This window comes from Polyodon spathula, chromosome 30 (assembly GCF_017654505.1).
Source record: "Polyodon spathula isolate WHYD16114869_AA chromosome 30, ASM1765450v1, whole genome shotgun sequence".
NCBI lineage: Eukaryota > Metazoa > Chordata > Actinopteri > Acipenseriformes > Polyodontidae > Polyodon > Polyodon spathula.
The window spans coordinates 6950457-6963388 of record NC_054563.1 but is presented as its reverse complement, the minus strand read 5'-3'; the positions used below and the strand labels follow the sequence as shown (position 1 = coordinate 6963388).

Below are 12932 nucleotides of genomic sequence, written 5' to 3'. Positions count from 1 at the left end.
TTCAGTTTCCCTCAATAAACCGAAGCCCGTTGCGTTATTGAGTTTTGGCTATATAGACTGTGGTTAAAAGGAAAGGACCGTAACTACAGTATGATGTCATGTCACCACACAGGCAGACAGGGCGAAAGCGACTCGGGGTGAGGAGTCTGCGACGTAAATTATAGGGATAATTTACCATTCTTCAACGATAGGGATGAAAACCTGCAGCAAAGCTTCAGCTTGGGACTCTTATTTGCGAAACAGTCTTTTGTTTTAGTCTTGGATGCAGGAACACCTGTCAGCTATGCGGCTTCTGTCAGCTCACTAATAAAAGTAAGTGAGATCTACTATGCCACATGCTATTTGCAATATATATATATATATATATATATATATATATATATATATATATATATATATATATATATATATATATACACACACACACACATACATACAGTACTGTGCAAAAGTTTTAGGCAGGTGTGAAAAAATGCTGTAAAGTATGATTGCTTTCAAAAATAGACATGTTCATATGTTTATCAATTAACTAAATGCAAAGTGAGTGAACAGAAGAAAAATCTAAATCAAATCAATATTTGGTGAGACCACCTTTTGCCTTCAAAACAGCATCAATTCCTCTAGGTACACTTGCACAAAGTCTGGGATTTGTAGGCATATAGTCAGATGTATGAATAAACAATTATACCAAACAGGTGCTAATGATCATCAATTCAATATGTAGTTTGTAACACAATCATTAACTGAAACAGAAACAGCTGTGTAGGAGGAATAAAACTGGGTGAGGAACAGCCAAACTCAGCTAACAAGGTGAGGTTACTGAAGACAGTTTACTGTCAGAAGTCATACACCATGGCAAGACACAAGGTAGTTATACTGCATCAGCAAGGTCTCTCCCAGGCAGAAATTTCAAGGCAGACAGGGGTTTCCAGATGTGCTGTCCAAGCTCTTTTGAAGAAGCAAAAAGAAACGGGCAACGTTGTGGACCGTAGACGCAGTGGTCGGCCAAGGAAACTTACTGCAGCAGATGAAAGACACATCATGCTTACTTCCCTTCGCAATCGGAAGATGTCCAGCAGTGCCATCAACTCAGAATTGGCAGAAAACATTAGTACCCTGGGCACGTGATTTTTAGTACTACAGCCACCAAATTCAGGCATTACATATAACTGATTGAAGAATAAAAACAGGTAAGACTGCCATTACATTAGAACTGTAATCTTAATAAGTCACACCTGTGCCCCAGTGGGCATTGACTTAGGCTAATATAGCAATAGTTAAGACTGAAATTAAAACAACTGCCTTATTATTCTTTTTCTGGTGGATGTGGGACTAAACATTGATTGTGCAGATGCTAACGTTGAGCCTCACTTATCCGCCCTAACCGTTTATCTGCCGTGATCAACCTCTTCATCAACGGTAGTTTATTTTTGAATAGAGAAGATTAGTCCAGATATTGTAGATCCTGCCAAAGTTTTCATACACTGTGTTGTAGGTGCGCAACCATTGCTGGTAGTGTCACGTGAGCTGTTCATTGTGTTAATAAATGCTGCTCGCCTGTGAGGCGAGTCGACTTCAACCTCCGTCTCGATCTCCTGCCTGTCACTCAGCAGCGAATGCACGCACCCACATGGCAGACGGCATTAATACCCTGAATCTTTCTAAACAAGGTTTAGGGGAGCTCCCAAATAAAAGCTGAATCTCAAAACAATAATTGTGTGACTATAGTAGTTGTTACAGCTGTGTATAATGGGATTTAAAACAGGATTCATTTATCCGCCTTTTTACATATCTGCCCTTACTCTGGTCCCACGGATATGTGGGATTACTGTATCAATTTTAAGGTAAACAGGGTTGCTCTAGACTGCGTTGTGCATTCAGTAATAAGGATTAAAGGTTAAGGCTTTGTTTTCAAGAACACATGCAGGCCTAGATGTGTATGCATTTCACTGACAGCCAAACCTGTATATCAGAGAATGCACTGCCGTGTCTACTGTATGATACTGTACGATTTCTTTAGTTGTATTCAACCTGTATGTTTGTTTACAATTACGGATAACTAATATCCATCTAAGTTGGATTTCCAGAGCAGCAGGTGGGTTTTAAATGAGAAGTCATTGCCCTTCGGATCAGTTCATCTGTTGGCTAAGGGCAGTTGTGCATCACTATGCTCAGTGAAGTGTGAAGGCAATAGGGAAGCATGTGCATCACTGTCCAACACTGCAGTCTGAGTGCCCTCTGTCAATGTGTTCACAGTACACTGTGTCACCGTATCCCTCTCAAGAGCTGCCTTGTGACTGCACACGAACAGCATGTCTCCTTGGGCTGAGACGCGGCCAGAAGCAGACAGAACAGCTGTGGGTTAAAGAAATAAAAGGAAGAAACAGTAATGCTTTCTCTGCAACGCATCCTAATTACCTAAGGTCCCTCTGATTTTATGTGGCAGTGGGATGGCTCCCACATGAGACCACTTGTTTGGTTGGTTTCTGTCAGCCACCAATAGAATAAACATTCACTCTAGTCTCCTTGCTGTCTGATAACAGTCTGTGGCATAGCTACTCATTCATACTGACCAACACATTTGTAATAGCCGAGTTACAATAAAGGATAAGCTGTAACAAAACATATTTGGCAAACCCAGAAAGAAACAATTACTTGCATCTGTTCCAAGTAGCCCCTTGCTAGTTTTATACCATTCAAATAATTTGCTTTAACACTTCAAACACTATCTGAATAAAAAAAACAAGATATAAAACAAGTTAAGGTCAGTACAAACAAATGCATGCTCTTCAAGTACTTAAATTGGACTAGAAGGACAAACTACTACCCCACTACCCAACTATTCACTCCACTGATGAATCGCTTCTATTTACCTCTGTCTTACCTCTATCTGTTCTTTCTTTTTTCTCGTTCTGACAGTTCTCACCTGGGCACACTCCCTTCCTTTTCAGTGTGAAGTCGCTCTCTGAATTTCTCACTGATGTTTTACTCAGGACAGGGCCCTGTGTGCGAGATGCATAGCAAAAGAGAACAGCTCTGGTTACACTGTCTGGACTCTTCTGTAATGCAGTAGCTTGGTAGGGATTTGTTTTAAAGGTTTTAATGTCCAATTATTTTACACAGTTTTTTCTCCTCAAGTGTCAAATTATCTCTCAATAGTAGAGAAGCAGTCACTGCCGATTTCACTCATGTGACTGTATAACTCACCCGGCCTGCACACTCTGAAGTCATGCCTTTAGCATGGAACCCTGCACACTCACATCTTGATCAGAAGCCCACAGGTTAAAATTCTACAATGGGATAACCTGGACTTGCTCCATCTATCCCTAGCTTGGTGTACGGGGCACCATTCAGACCGCAGGGAGAGTGTCTGTCTGTGACGCATCTGCATTTTTGTTCCCTGATGATACAATGGTACTGCATGGATTAGTAACAGGTGGATTAACACCATTGTGATACCATTTGTACGTTAAAATATTAAAATGTTAATAATGTGGCTCATACACTGTAGCACCTCATTGTGCTACCATTTCTCCTTAAAGAACAAAGAATCGGGACCAGTTTATTACATTTTTCCGTTTAAAAAGCTTGAAAAGCATGTTTGAAACAATCCCTTTGAAGGCATGCCAATCTGTGATTAATGAAGGAATTTAGCTTCACATTATGGACGCAGTGGCGATATAGCCATTCACCTGCTTGATCAAACACTGTAGGTCGATACCCATGGACAGGTTTTCGGTTGGAGAGTTGATTTTAATGCAGCTCCATTAAAATAAAACTACCGGTATGGGCTTGCAAAGAGCTCAGTAGACCCACAAATTATTTACTCTTTAGAGTTTGGAGAGAGGTGCCTGTAACTGACAGCTGAGTTCAGCCCAAAACCCTAAGCCTGGAAATTACAACACGCAGTTGGACTTTATTTTGGAAGCTCACCCTCAGGTTCCTGGCACTCCCAGTCACTACTCTGTTCTGTCGCAGTCCTGGCCAAGGCCCGCACGTCGTGGTACAAGGCATGGCAGTTGGGGATGATGGTGGGCACCGCGTTTGGATTCAGCTTCTTCTTCTGCTTCTCTCCGATCAGCGCCTCGCGGATGAAAGGCCGCACCTCGAAGCAGCCACGCTCGACGATATGTAGCACAGCCATTATTGCCATGAATCGATCGTGTGCCATGAACGCCCTAGCCCATAAGCAGTGATGTAAAGAAGCCGTCTCCAATACTGATGAATGTCAGGTAACCATGCAATTCCCATGTAAATTATGAGGCCAATGAAGCACATTAATTCATCAGGGGAGACTTTGTCCCAGCCGCCTTGATTATTTCTATAGCTAGGTTTTTCTACAACTAAACGCCAGCCCTGTGAATTTGTAAATTTGCAGATGTCTGCATCGATAGCCTGCATAAAAAAGAGGAAGAAAACATCAATTTCGTGGGTGAGCTTAGCTGTGGTGGATCGAAGAGCACGGGTAACCATGGGGATATCTACTCCTATAGGACGACTTGGTCTGAAAGGGAATGCACTTGGTGCCTTGTGGTCTGCGTCTTCATAGGTGAAGAAACGTGTGTCTGCATCACTCTCTTCCTTGACAAAGTGGACTGGAGCAGGTGCAGAAGCAGCAGGTGCAGAAGCATCACGTTTGGAAGCAGTAGTAGTAGAGCAGGCTGGTGGTTAGCGAGCAGGTGCAGAGCGGTCTGGTGACCAGCGATCCGCTGCGTTATGATGACGTGTGCAGCCGCGCTTGGTGGGCAAGGCGTGCGCGTGGTCTGCAGGTATGGCGACAGGTGGAAGCAATCCTATAAAAGAAAGACAATTAGGAATACATAAAAAGCAATTTTGAATATGGGGGAAAAAAACATAGCAAACAATGAATACTGTAAACAATGCACTTACTTGATACTAGAAGTGCTGGGCTGGGACTGGTACTGCATCTTCCTCTTCATCTCTACCCTCCTGCATCAGCAGCCCTGCATCCAGCTGGTCCTCAAACAGTGGATCCATCCCCTTGTAGTCCTCAAGGAAAAGGATGTCGACATCCTCAAGATCTTCAAGGGGCTTTCTGGTCTTCAGAGACTCCATCAGCTTCTTAGCACTTCTATGTCTTCTATCTTCTTCTATTGCATCACCCCATGATTTTTACATTTTGTAATTTGTCACATTTTATAGTTTGTTTTTCTATAGACAGTTTTTTGTTGTTATTGTTGATTGTTTATATGCCAGAAATTAAATCAGACGTTATTTATTGGTACCATACTATCACAATAGTCTCCTCATTCAACAAGCAGTTAACCTAAAAATATTGGGGTAATGCAATAAATGTGCAATGCATCACTGTAGCAAATAAATAAATGTCATATTTGGAATGTAAACATAATGGACTGTATATTTCCTGAATTGCAATCATTTTGCATTGTGAAGAGAATTATATTCACATACAGAAGAAAAATATGTATGTAAAAATGAACTGCAGGTATATGCTGATAAAGCAGTAAACATAAAAAAACGGGGTGCTGCAAGCAAACAAATACTGTACGTGTAGTGTAGTGTACCATCAAGTACTGTACCAACCTCCTCTCGAACTTCTCCTACTAGCGTTTGGTCTACCTGCAAGAAAAAAAAAAGAGAAAAACATACACAAACAATCAAAGTTCTTATTTTAGAGCTACGCTATATATTAAATTTTGTTCAGGAGACACTTACCTTCAAAAAGCGCCCTATATAAGCTGTCTGTGTTGCTCCCTTGTATATATAATACGAGTAAACCATTATTCTGCAACTTTTTGAGTATATAATGACTACAAAACTTCAAAACACGCGCCGGTAGTCGCCCTGTATGTTTTTTAAGTGTGTCATCTAAACTGGCATGTAGGGATACAAATTTGTGGTTTCTAGTTACTAGCCTCATTGGATGACAAGGCCCAGAAAGAGAGATTTAATATTTATTGGGAAACCTGTAAAACACGTAGGTGCTATTTATTTAGAGAATGGCGAAATAAGAACAAGGGCGCTTACACTGGTTTATTTGTCCATATTTTATTGTGTGTGTGCAACAGGACATCTGTAATTACAGAACAATTTACAAATTGATTGAGCTGAACCGGGAAAAAAGTCTTTCTTTTTCACGTTAATGTGAAAGACAGGACACTGGGAAGTTTTGTATCTGAAACCGGACAACATGGGTGCACCAATGACTAAACCGTACGAACGAGTTAGTAATTCGTGGGAATGAGTTAATCCAATGTTGTTGTTTTTCCACACATGTCGTCTCTGGGGCTGTACATTATGTATGAAAAAAAAAAGTTTTTACTCAGGCGCTGCAAGAGATATTGGTAACCAAGGGGACTACAGGCCCACTCCAAAGTTACAGTGGGCCTGTAGTCTCCTTGGTTACCACATACACAGTGCACATGCTTGGAGTCATGCCGCGGACGCATAATCAAAATGCTTAAACATTTTCAGTTGTTCTACATTCATGTGAAAATGATAGAAACTTAAAATGTGTGGAATCTGAGCCCATTATATATGGGTTGTTAGCTTCAATTAAATTTATTTATGTATTTTTACATTAATTTATTGTTTTGGTTATGGTTTGTTTAACTATTTTATTTTTCTTTTATTTATTTTGAAATCTGATTGCATATTTGTAAACGTAATATGCCAAATAATTTGACTTTGTACTGCAAAGTGTTTGAGTGGATCATCTCTGTCATCATCGTACAGCTGTGCTACTCAACTCTGGGTACAACGTCCATATATGAATGAATACATTGAGCCTGTCACCACCCTTGTAAAAGTTTACCACAGTATTTTTGCACACTATTTTATTTTTTTTTTACCATCTTTTTCCCATGGTTATATTGTGCATTTACCATAGTTCTTCCCGGTTTGCCATGTTTATTAATATGCTTTATGATACCTCACTGTTTTATGCTATGCTTTTGCTACGGCACACTTTACAAGGGTAAGTAGGCAAAGAAAACATTTCAAGTTTTTAGTGTTCCCCTGTTCACAGTTCCTCACACCATCTTAATCAACGCAGAAACCTGGTATTTACCCGATGGACAGTGCTCAAATAACATTCTGATTGTGATATTATTTGAGTATCACATACAGATCAGACATTTGCATTGTCTTTTTTTAATACAGTTCGCTGCACTTTTCTGGTATGCTGTGTTGTGACTTTGTTTGTTGTAGCCTTGAAGGCTACTCAGCGCAGACTTTGACCTACTTTAGAGAGCATTAATGATAAACCCTATCAGTGCACAGAAACATTGCTCTCACTTTTGCCAAAACTCCCCATTACACAGCAGTCTTCATTTCAAACCAATCAGAGGTACACTGAAAAAACATGAAAGTGACTGGTGATTGGCCCGTTGTGTTAAAGGGCAATAAGTGGGTATTCAGGTTGCATGAATGTCTTTATTCTTTAGTTTTCCTTGGAGGTTGCTTGACGTTGGATCTCTTGAAGTGCAGTCAGTGTAAAACTCCAGGATTCATCTAAAGCAAATCTTGAAATTATATATAATAGGTATTCTTTTTTATTATTCTGCGTTTTAGTACTAAGAAGTAGCTTCTTGAAAAGTGAGTTGCTGGAGAGCTGGGAATTCAAGGTATTGGTGCTATTATTAAAGTACAGGTTGGCTACATGTTCATTTCCAAGCAAGGCGAGTGATGTAGAGCTGAGAATAGGGTTTTTTGTGCTTGTTATTGATTGGATGCAGAAATTAATTCAAATGTATTTTAAAACTTGAATCTAGTTGCCCAGAGAGGGGAACTTATGTTTTTGTCAACTGCTAGTATCTCATAATACACTTCACTGTTATCATAACACTGTTTTGTAAACTCCTTGGGGGAAATGTAATAATAATTGTAACTTTTTTGTACCAAAAAATGAACCATATTCATACACACAGGGTTATAGAAGCACTTAGAAGAAACTACTGTGATTGAAGCAGACATATGTTATGGCTAGTGTCTTCCTCGGTTCACTGATATTAATACACTAACCGAAAAGGCACCAACTGAAACATTTGGATACTTGACAAAGTATATGGAAATGCTAAGTGCGTTGGTGGCAACTTCTGACCTTGTATGGCTGCCATATTGTGGTCATATGACTATTTAAGATCGGCACTTTTTAAAAAATGATATATAATTAACTACAGCGTGTGTGTGTGTGTGTGTGTGTGTGTGTGTGTGTATATATATATATATATATATATAAATGAAAAGAAATGAAAGAGAGTAGCCATGCATGACCATTCATCAGAAAGAGATGTGAGGGAATGACTGCGAACCTGAGCTGAACAAAATAGATCATTTTGTCTAACTTCAATTTCAAGACATCCTTAGTCCGGTGACTATATGAAAACGAGACAGCCTGCTTACACTTTAGGATGGATTCTCTTTGAGGCTAGCTAGGCATCCAGTTTTGATGAAGGGTATCAGTGTGGTGGTTTTGTGATGTGGACTACTGCCCACTGTGGGCTAAATTAATACCACCAAATGAATTTCACTAATGACAAAATTCACCCCAGCCTACTGAGGTGAAGACTTGAGTGTTAAACCACTAAGCCACCAAGCAACGACAAAGCATTCAAGATTTCCATATTCCTACATTCAAATAGTGAGTCCAGAGAATTTAAGTGGCAAGGCATCTTCTCTAAGCTTTTTAATACTTCATTAACTTCAGGGATAAGTTAACAGCTAAGCTACGTTGAGATGTGGCTCTCAGCAGGCAGCAATTCCAGTCATGTGTTGCAATAGTCATTAGGTAATTGCACTGATATTGTCTTCATTTTCTGCTTACTTTTGGTTAACAGTTAAGTCTTGCAAGCTTTATCCAAAGACAAAGGTTAAAGTACCCTTTTTTATGTTGACCCTCTAAAATAACTTCTCAGGTATGAGTCTGTATTTGAAACAAAATAAAGATGACTAGTTAAGTATGAATTTATTGTTTTATTGATTTCTGTTTTACATTGACTTCGACGTTTGGTTTTGTTCTTAAGATTGTGATAAGTTTTTTTTCATGTAAAACAGTATAAAAGTAATATAGGTGTATAATGGTGAAGCCTACAAACTCGCCTGTTGTTTTTTTTTTTATTGTCTGTATGCAGCAGACTAGCTATTATAAAAGCCATTTATAACAAGCCTGGTGCCCCGAACAGTCGTGGTTTTTATTTCAACCTGTAACCAAAGATTTGGTTACACACTTTACACAGAGTGCAGTTACAGTGACTCGTCCAGAGTCTACAGCTATGGTCATTTTCCCTCTACTAGAATTTTAGGATTGACACATAATCATAATAAAAAACTTTTCATTTAACATCATCTAATCAAACAAACTACAAAATTATATCGCAAAAGTCTATCGGAAGCCATAATAGTAGTACTGCATTTCATGTTAGATTTCAGTTTATGTCAGTTTTTTGTATAACTACAAAGCGGTATATAATTGAATATGCTAGTGTGACATACTTCTATTAGGTGCAGTGCAAATGAAAACGAAAAAAAGAGAACTGGATGAAACAGAAAACCTGAAAAAAAACATTTTGCAGAAATGTGTGGTCCTCAACATCATCTCCCTATCTGTCATCTACAGAGAGATGCTGGGGCTAATGTTATTGGCGATGGTTTCTATGGCAACAGGAGAAGACGTTTTAAACATGTGCATGGACGCCAAGCATCACAAAGTCAAACCAGGACCAGAGGGGGACTTGTACCGGCAGGTGAGGGTTACAATTGTAGTCATCTCGCTAAAGCTATGTTTTCACTTTTTTAGTCACGCATACATAAATATTACGCTGTTTTCCTTGTTCATGTTGTGCAGTGTGCTCCCTGGAAGGACAATGCATGTTGCACGGCTAACACCACCTCTGAGGCCCACAATGACCAATCATACCTTTACAACTTCAACTGGAACCACTGTGGCATTATGACAGATAAATGCAAGAAACACTTCATTCAGGACACATGCTTCTACGAGTGCTCCCCCAACCTGGGGCCCTGGATCCAAAAGGTAAGAAGAAAAAGGTTCCACTTTTTGTTTTCCAGCAGCTGGTGGCTGAACACAGACTCCCAGTTCCTCAGTTCTAACCGCTATGCCACTGCCTCAGCCCCACAGTTTAAACTACTACAGTAGGCCCCACTTCCTCTGATGCATTAGCTCAAATCACTACTTTAATTGGAAGCCAATTAAATTGACTAGCAGTGACTTTAATTTAAGGAATTTGTTGCCACCGTGGTAAAGCTTGTTTTAACAGAATACTGACAATTGCAATTTTTTATCAGTGATGTGTTGGAATTGATTCAACAGGAATTGGAAAGTGGAACTGGAATTGACCCAAACCCTGTTGATCACTGAAATGTGCATCTATTTTAACAAGCCGTGTTTGCAGTATTTGACCCCTAGATGTCACTGTAACCCCACAGTCTGTGTGGCCATTCTGTGGTGTTTAAATATTCCACTGCTGAGGAAAGCCACCATTGTTCAGCACAACAGCAAAGCCTACCCACAAGACATAGTCATACAACTTGTTCCAGCTAAACAACAAGACCCTTCCACGGCCAGCCATGTTAGAGAAAATATAAGTAAAATGTTATTGTATACATTTTACCAATTGTGATATAATGAATCAACACATTTTTAAGTTTCTTATCTAAGTCCCATCAGCAATGCATTCCAATCTGAAACTGCAGCACAAGCAAAAGATTTGAAGTATTTTGAAATATTTGGCACCACAAACATTTCGTATGCTGTAATCCCTGGTAAACTCCTGAAATAGATTACTCAAATAAACAGTTTGTTAATTGCCCCTTTAAAAAGAATCTGATTCCAGTGAAAGATCCTTCTTTTATCAGGTGATAACAAGTTTAACCTGGAATACAAGGTACAATGATGTTCTAAAGGAGTGCACTGAAGAACAAATCTACAAATCCTGTTAAACATTGTATCAGTCTTCTTCAGCGACTCTTTACTAGCAGTCATATAAATCACACCATTGTAGTCTAGAATAGAAAACAAAAGTTGCTCAGCTAATTTAAACCTCGAAGCAAAATTTAAGCAATAACGCTGGCCATACAAGAATCCCAGCTATCTCCCAATTTTACTACATGTTTCTTTTATGTGTTTTTCAAATTTAAGAGTTGTATCGATATTGACACCTAAGTATTTAAACGTATGAACTGTCTCCAAATGTGCAATATTACAAGTAACAATAATACAATTGGAATTATTGTTTTGTATCATTTTCTCTGAACCAAATTACATATTTGTTTTTTTTTTTTTCATTTAAAATCATAACCAATATAAACCAATAGAAGTGCACCACAGGTAAGATTTATGGAATCATTTCATTGACTGTAACCCCTTTAAATGGTGGAGAACTGTGTGTTTTAACACACAGGTGAAATTATATGATGTGTGACATTGAAACATTCATAATAGTAAATTGTAAATGTTTGTTTCTAAAAACTGTGCTTGATGGGTTGAACAATCAAATGTGCATATCCCATCTGCAGACTGACCCCCGCCCCCCCCCCCCCCCCCCCCCCCCCCCCCCCCCCCCCCCCCCCAATAGAGCACTTCTGGGATGAGCTTGGGTACTAATCATTAGCCTGCAGTACCCTGTGTGACATTACAAAAACACCTGTAGTGCCCACGAGTGAATTCCGAGTCACTGTACTGAGCAACACTGGCACAGTGAGTGGTTTGTTCTGCACACCAATAAAATGATATTCAGAACATAAAACATGTTGAAAACACAATGCGGGCCAGCACATCAGTCTTAGAAAGCACAGTGAGATACACTGCTTGGTCTTTACAATTGTTTAGGTCTGTGTAAGTTTGTTTTTATTGACTCAAGGCCTCTGTATAACCTACCCTCTGTGTGAAATGGCACTGTATTAGTGTATTTTTTAGGCCTTTGTTCTATAGAAGTCATTTTAGTATTGTTCTATTGGTGCACATTCTTAGAGTCAAAAAATATTTTAGAAATAAAATGCTGTTTTCTTTTTTTGTTTCAGGTTGACCAAAGTTGGCGTCGGGAGCGAATCCTGTATGTGCCCTTGTGCAAGGAGGACTGCAATAAATGGTGGGAAGATTGCAAAGACGACTACACATGTAAAGAGAACTGGCACAAGGGCTGGGACTGGAGCACAGGTCAGTCGCTCACACACTGAGACACATACAAATATATCTGTCTACGGTATCTCTAAAGATGCACATGGGACTTCCTTTTTGGACAATGATATGTACTTATTTGCTTTGGATAGGAGGTTAAAATAACAGTTCATTCAATTGCGAAGAAACTTGGCACAGGTTTTTGGAAATATGAGAATCTGAAGATGTATGAAGCCAACAGTGCAAATGTCACACTAGAAATAATAGAATTTTAAGAGGCAGAAGCATACGTGTGGGCTGAAAAGAGAAAGTCACTTTGACAATGCTTCTGTTAGCCCTCCTTTGTCACAATGAAAGCTAAAATAAAAGCAAAAAATCTTTCCTTCCTTTTCTAGGAATTAACCGCTGTCCAGAAAATACCCTCTGTCGGAAGTTTAGTGACGTATTTCCGACTGCACAGAGCCTGTGCGAAAAGGTCTGGTCTGACTCTTACAAGTACACCACCCACACAAGAGGCAGTGGCCGCTGTTTGCAGATGTGGTTTGAGCAAGGCAAAAACCCAAACCCTGAGGTGGCACAATTCTATGCAATACAGATGGGTCTGGTCGGAAAGGCTTCTTCCCTCAGTCGCCCAGCTGCCCTCCTCCTCCTCACTTTAGTCCTCTCTTTGCTGTTTTCCTGATAATAAAAAATCTACTGTACCTAGTCAAGAATGTATCCATAACTTTCATTGTGTGTGTTTATGTATCTGTTCTAATGGGTTTTCTGATAAAAGGCTGCTATTTTAATCATTCTGATCACCGCAAGGCCTTTT

At 39.6% G+C, this 12932-nt stretch overlaps 1 protein-coding gene across 3 annotated transcripts; it reads left to right on the top strand.

Moving 5' to 3' along the window:
• Positions 1-67: 67 nt before the first annotated feature.
• On the top strand, positions 68-12823 carry folr (folate receptor). Of its 3 annotated transcripts, none has more exons than XM_041232836.1 (5): positions 68-312; positions 9599-9725; positions 9827-10015; positions 12022-12157; positions 12514-12823. In XM_041232836.1, the coding sequence occupies exons 2-5, from the start codon at positions 9603-9605 to the stop codon at positions 12798-12800; spliced, it is 735 nt and encodes a 244-aa protein (XP_041088770.1). In that variant the 5' UTR covers positions 68-312; positions 9599-9602; the 3' UTR covers positions 12801-12823. The 3 variants fall into 3 exon arrangements, with proteins under 3 accessions (XP_041088770.1, XP_041088769.1, XP_041088771.1); XM_041232835.1 differs by lacking the exon at positions 68-312 and adding an exon at positions 7404-7525; XM_041232837.1 differs by lacking the exon at positions 68-312 and adding an exon at positions 7518-7607.
• Positions 12824-12932: the final 109 nt, after the last annotated feature.